A 6,724-nucleotide genomic window follows, 5' to 3' on the forward strand; every position below is an offset into this window, starting at 1 on the left:
CTTTCCTTTGGAGGGCAGGGGGATATTTTGGGTTGGTTTGGTTTTTGCTCTTTGTAGATTTCAGTAATAAATCACATTGTTGCATGGACTTTTCTTATGGAAATTCACAAATGTCTATCCATCTCAGGGTATCAACAAAGACCAAGTAATAATTCCATCCAAGTATGGGTCAGTGAACCAAGGAGTTGTTGGGTTCTATTTTCTTTCTTACAGTCATATTCAGAAGGAATTACCACAGGAGAGTGAGCAACCCCAAAAGAACATCATCACCAAATCTTACCTCAGCTGGTGTGAATACTTCCCCATGGTGGCATTGATAGAGTGCCCCCTTTCAACCAGCCCTCTATACTCAGTATACTCTGTCTTTGCTCTGGTCCCAGAAAGGGGCAGTAGAAATCGGGAGACTCTAGAAACAGTGGCTAGAATCGTATATCAATGTCTAACGGTTCTCCCCACCACCTAGCACCTGTCAACAGATCCCATTTTGAGAAAGGCCTGTAGGTGACCACAACTGTTTGGACTTAGAATGTAACCCCTACTGTGCCCAGAGGACAGTAGTTCACAGTATACTTGACAGTATAATTATGAAGACATTACACTATTTCTGCTGGAGATTGGAGTAAGATCATGTAATTTTCAATACAATCTTAAAACAATCAGAACCCACGAGTGTATATACACTCTGATTACAACCACTGGAAGCAGAGCTATAATTAGCCTGGGCTGTCATTGGCAAACATTGTTAATATGCACCCAGCTGAACACAGGGAAGGAAAGTGTTGTGGATTCATGAAGCTGCTTAGACAGGAAGTGAGAGAAATAAAAGACCGTGAAAGCTATAAAGGGCATCACTCTCGTTCACCAAGATCATCAAAATGGCCCAGGCAGCCAAGAGCAGAGCTGAATGTGGCCGGAGCCGCGGAGGTATAAGCTACCATCCTATCCACGCAGCACCCGGAGCAGTGGTGTGAGATCCCGTACCAGGACAGGTCCAGCAATTTGAGGAACACTGGAGAACTGGCCCTGATGGAACGCAGCACAGCGTCCAGGCGCCGCTGCCAGGATAAATATTCCTTCTAGTATGTTCGCTACAGATACGCAGCTTCAGGGAAAGCCGTGCTTGTGGCCAGTACTAGAAAGCAAGGACAGCCAGATCTCTGCCTTCCTAGGGAGGGGGAGGCTGTGGAAAACAACAACGCAGCCACTTCCGGTGAGAACAGCCGGCTAGGAAACCTGCAAGAGGGCGCTCACAAATACACTTAGAAGCGTGTGAAGAAGGAGCCTTTGAGAGGGTGCAACGGAACCCGTATGCCCCCTATACATAGATGATTACTTTTTTAAAAAAGCATGTGAAAATAAATACATAGGTATTATTACATTCTCTAAACAGAAGAAAAATTTCTTTCCATTTTCTGTCTACTGTGCCCTGTGACTGGCATAGACCTTTCTACATTCATACATCAATGTTCTTTACTTTTGAGTCTCCAGCTCAGTAACCCAGCACACACTCATTATGGAGCCAAGGAAAACTCTGGACTTTTTTCTAATTTTCCTGCCTCCACCTCCTAAATAGTGAGTAATGATTTGTTACCCATCAGGTTATAAATGACATTTTTTTTCATGAAGGTTGCATTATCTGGCTTCTCTGTCACCACATTCACACAGACACCCACGTCCCCTCCTGGCCTACAGGTTATGGGCAGTAATAAACATGCTCCACACAGGAATAAGCCCATGTTCTGGGCGGAAGAAACAGCCCACTCGCTCAGTACAGGTCATCTCAGAGGACTTCTGGTTCAGGGCCTCCTCCTGCCCCCCACCTCTTCAGACCACTTACTCATGGGTGTCTTCCTCCAGCTGTGTTCCTCGCTACAGCTGAACCCCAAAACAAAGGAAAGCTCCTCATTTTTCTGTAGCATTGTAGCGGCATAAATGAATGGCAGACAGAAATTATAATAAAATATTCAGCTTTAATTAGGAAAAGACTTACAGAACCGAAGTTCCCGAGGAGAACAGGAAAGCAGAAGGGAAGGGGGGGAGCACACCAGCAATATTTATTAGTAAAAATTATCCTCAGGGGACCCCGCCCTACAAGCAAGGTGATTGGCTGGGGCTTCCCCTACAGAGCACATTTCCAACGGCCATTTTAAAGATGTAGGAATGAAACTGTAAATAGCAGTGTGTTGCCCAAACCCCTTCCTTGGGAGAGACAAAAATAACATGTCCCCTCCCCCTCAGGTCCCAGGGATAAACCACAGAGCGATTCCTGCAGAGTTCACTGGGAACCAGTTGGTGTATCAGGCCAATGGGGGTGGCTGGATCATAGGTAACCTTAACCAGACGCTTTAGAAGGTCTGCACCCAAGAGGGGTGGCAGCTTCTGCATGGCTGTGTAGTTCGAGTCTCCTCCCTTTATCCCCACCTACATCCTCTAGTCCCTCCCCCAAGACCCCAAGACAACACGCAATTAGGGAAGAATTGCACAGCCTTAGCTAGGGTAGCTTTACCCTCTCTGCCCCCTCCTCCCACGAGGAAAGGTATACAGCCAACAGGCCCAACTGCAAAGAGCTTTTGAGTCAGGCTCCGCCCAACTCCTCTTCTCCACAGGACTACTCACCCATAGGATCTTGAGATAAAGTCAACATAAGGACTAAATAAAAGGAAGGTAGCATGACAAAATGGAAGAGAAGTCCACATATAAAGTGCTCAGGCACATAGGCAATGGCACCTGGCAATGGTGGACCACAGAGAGGTGGAGCCCAGGGAGAGGCAAAGCATCCGCCGCAGCATCACCCTCACCAATGGCTAACGTTGCTTTTCTGTAGGTCTGGTCCTCGGGACACTAGATCAAGAGCAGCTAGCTATAAAGTGAGACCACCACAGAACTTCCTCCCATAGTGTCACTGCATAAACAGTTATTTAGATTTTCCTTGACATATATATGTGTGTGTGTGTGTGTGTGTGTGTGTGTGTGTGTGTGTGTGTATGAATATACACCACACACACACACACACACACACACACTTTTGGAGAGTTTTTTGTTTAGAATCACACTGCACGTTTTAATACACATATGGTTCTGTCTGACTAAACAGAGGGATTCTCTGACATCTAATGTTCTTTATTTGGGACTAACAAAGCACTGCAATGTGGGTTCATGCACCCAAGTCAGTGAGCTCCACAGGGGCTGCCTTAGGAAAGGCTGAGATTCAAGTATACAGAAATACAAGGGCCTTGGGGTTCAGTGAGAGACCTTGTCTTAGGAAATAAGGCAGTGAGTAACCGAAGAGGATGCCTGACTTTGACCTATGACCTCCACATGCCTGCACATGTTTGTGCGTGTGGATATACCCACACATACATACTTGTATTCCACACACACACACATACACATGTGCACACATGCACACACCCAATGTAAGAGAATTACAAAACTATTTTGAAACCACTTAGGCTACAAAGAAAAATCAAAAGGGTTGTACTATTCCAAGATAAAACAGTTGTTGGGCAGACATCTTTGTATAACCATTGTGTGCATGTGAGTGTGCGTGTATGTGTGTGTGCACATGTGTGTGTGTACGTGCGCGTGTTTGTGTGTGTAAGATAGTGGTTCTAGTCTTTTATGAATATTCTTATCAGTTATGTATGCATGAGATCCCCTCCTTTATTTACTTATTTATTATTCATTAATTCATTTTTCCTCCTTTTTTTGTTAGGGCTTGACAAGTGAATCCATTTTGATTGCTACAAGCTTCACCGTTTTGCAAATCAAAGACTCTCCAGTCACCAGAAAAGTACCGATGCACGTGCCCCTGTGTTCAGAATTCCCACGGAGGTCCGTCACAGGAGTCAAGGCAAAGAGCCACAGAAAGCAGCTACGCTTGCGCTTGCGCAATCCCCCACAGACCTTGGGACTCAGCTGCTAAAAATGAGAACTGGTGCTGGTCTGGGCTCCACCAACCACTGGAGAACTACCATGTCTCTGAGGCACATCCCCACTATGGGAGGATGTCCGCCCTAACCACTTGAGAGAGGAAGCAGAAGAGGGACAAATTGCAACAGTTACCACACTTCCTTCAGGCCTCACTCTTGGGACTGGCGACCAGCAGAGAGCCGCTTGATGGCGGAGGAGTGCCTTGGCGGAGGGACACCTGCCACAGATCAGGCTCACCACAGAGGTAACTCTGGTGCCTGCTCTCCTGCCCGTGGCAGGAGTGAAAAAGGGCCCTTGTCGCAGACTCCCTAGGAGTGTTGTGTCCTCCCTCTTCCCTCTCCCAAGTTCTTCCTAAACTGTAGACAGTCCGTAGGCTTTAAAGACTAGGGTTTCTTAAAAACCACGTGGGGTGTTCTAGAGACCTTCTAGATGGTGTAGAAAACGTCCTGGCTCGGACTCAAATCCGCCTGCGTCAGCAGAGGTTGTCAATAGAAATTAGAGAGGCCAGTGTGCTGGGCCTGGGAGGAGTTCCAAGAAGTCAGCACTCCGTGACCCGGCTTCTCTACTCTGTCTGGAATGCAGTGTGCTGCCTCTTCTGGGTCTAGGGAGGAACCCAGAAGGGCCAGAGGCCTCAGACGGTGCAAACTGAAAACAGTTTCTGCCTCCTCCACTGACCAGGGTCTGGCGGCAGCTTCCTCTCTAACTACCTAGGAAGGACACCTGATTTCTGTATCTTCAGACAGTCCTTCACCCGCGCCAGAGATCAGAAACTCATACTTCCTCACTTCCTGGACCTTTCAAAGGCCCAGCCTGGGTCTGAACGCCTTCCCTGAAACGACTTCTTTCGTTCTAGGATAGACGCTCAGCGTGTCTGCATGGGTTCGCCTTTCTTCAGGAAGACAGAATAGCCTATGCGCACCCCAGGCTTTCTGCAGTTGGATTTATTAGAGGCCACCATGGGCTCTGTGAATTCCAGAGGTCACAAGGCAGAAGCCCAGGTGGTAATGATGGGCCTCGACTCTGCTGGCAAGACCATGATCTTGTACAAACTGAAAGGCAATCCTCTGGTGGAGACCTCACCCACTGTGGGCTTCAATGTGGAGCCCCTTGAATCTCCTGGACGTGTGTCACTGATTCTCTGGGACATCGGGGGACAGCCGCAGCTCAGGGCTACCTGGAAGGACTACCTGGAAGGCATTGACATCCTTGTGTATGTGCTAGACAGCACCGATGAAGCCCGCTTGCCTGAGGCAGTGGCTGAGCTCCAGGAAGTCCTGGAAGATCCCAACATGGCCGGCGTCCCTTTCTTGGTACTGGCCAACAAGCAGGAGGCGCCTGATGCTCTTCCATTGCTTGAAATCAGAAACAGGCTAGGCCTGGAAAGGTTCCAAGACCGTTGCTGGGAGCTCCGGGCCTGCAGTGCTCTCACGGGCCAGGGGCTACAGGAAGCCCTGCAGAGCCTGCGGCACTTGCTGAGATCCTGCTGAAATACCTTAGCCTGGCTGGAGCAGGACAGGGGTCAGGGCCAGCCAGACTCCCTGAGCAGGGGGAACAGTTTATCCTTGCTTCTATGAGCAGGAAAGGCCAAGTGATCCTTGAGAAACTACAGCTCAGTTTACCACACGCGAAATCCTTCTACTCCTGGGCGGGATATTTTCTTCTCAGGACTTACTCCTGTCAGCACTATACTGAAAATCAACCGGTGCTTTTTTTTGAATAATCATAGCCAGTGGGAACATAAAAAGCCTCAAAATGCCTCATGTAAGCTCAGTACCAAGTGCGAAGGCGACAGTTGGTGACAATACCTGAGAACCAAGCTCACAAATGAAAAGAGGTTTCAAAAGTGTATCTGAGTGTCACCTGGACCTAGGTGTCACTGTCACCAGGAAGGGCTTCAGTGCTGCAGGTGTCCCCAGGGCCCTGGAGCCTTCCAGGATTCACTCTCCTCTCTAACTCTGATGAGCCCTTCTCTGCCCTACATTCTATGTTGTGAAAAAATAAAATGACCCCACTTGTACTCCCTTTTTCTTCTCTGTAGCGTATGTCTTTCCTTAAAGCTGAGACGATGGGGGCTGGAAGATGGCTTAGCAGGTAATGGCGCCTGCTGCTGAGCCTAATGGCCTGGGTTTGGTCACCAAAATCCACAGGGTGGAAAGAGAAAACTGATTCCTACACATTGTCCTTTGTCCTCCACACATGTGCTGTGGCATGTAGCTATATATAGATATATATAGATATACACATATGTGTGTATGTATGTATATATACATATATGTGTGTATGTATGTATTTATATATGTTATATATAGGCAAGCATGTGTCTCCCACCCTCCAAATAAGTAAATATTTTTTTAAAGATTTATTTATTTGTTATGTATTCAGTGTTCATGTATCCCTGCAGGCCAGAAGGGGGCACCAAATCTCATTACAGATGGTTGTGAACACATGTGGTTGCTGGGAATTGAACTCAGGACCTTTGGAAGAGCAGGCAAAGCTCCTAACCACTGAGCCATCTCTCCAGCCCAAGTAAATATTTTTTTAATTATTTTTAACTATCTTTTCTCATTTTACATACCAATCCCAATTCCCACTCCCTCCCCTCATCCTCCTCCCTCCACCTTGCCCCCCACCCCACCCCCATCCACTCCTCAGAGAAGATAAGGTTTTCCATGAGAAGCCACCAAAGTCTAGCACATTGATGAGCAAATATTCCTAACAATGTTTTCAATCATATCAAGCTTGGGATGCAGCTCAGTGTCTCGAATGCATGTACAGGGTTTCAGACTCAATC

General features: G+C 47.5%; 1 protein-coding gene across 1 annotated transcript; it reads left to right on the forward strand.

Moving 5' to 3' along the window:
- The first annotated feature begins 3,976 nt into the window (after window positions 1-3,976).
- On the forward strand, window positions 3,977-5,962 carry Arl11 (ARF like GTPase 11). Its single transcript, XM_075949332.1, has 2 exons — window positions 3,977-4,177; window positions 4,787-5,962. The coding sequence occupies exon 2, from the start codon at window positions 4,845-4,847 to the stop codon at window positions 5,418-5,420; it is 576 nt and encodes a 191-aa protein (XP_075805447.1). The 5' UTR covers window positions 3,977-4,177; window positions 4,787-4,844; the 3' UTR covers window positions 5,421-5,962.
- The last annotated feature ends 762 nt before the right edge of the window (window positions 5,963-6,724 follow it).

This window comes from Microtus pennsylvanicus, chromosome 15 (genome assembly GCF_037038515.1).
Source record: "Microtus pennsylvanicus isolate mMicPen1 chromosome 15, mMicPen1.hap1, whole genome shotgun sequence".
In the NCBI taxonomy this organism is placed as follows: Eukaryota; Metazoa; Chordata; class Mammalia; order Rodentia; family Cricetidae; genus Microtus; species Microtus pennsylvanicus.

What these genes read in the sequence shown, in the direction of transcription:
- Arl11 (XM_075949332.1), top strand. Translation starts at nt 4,845, where the DNA reads ATGCGCACCCCAGGCTTTCTGCAGTTGGATTTATTAGAGGCCACCATG.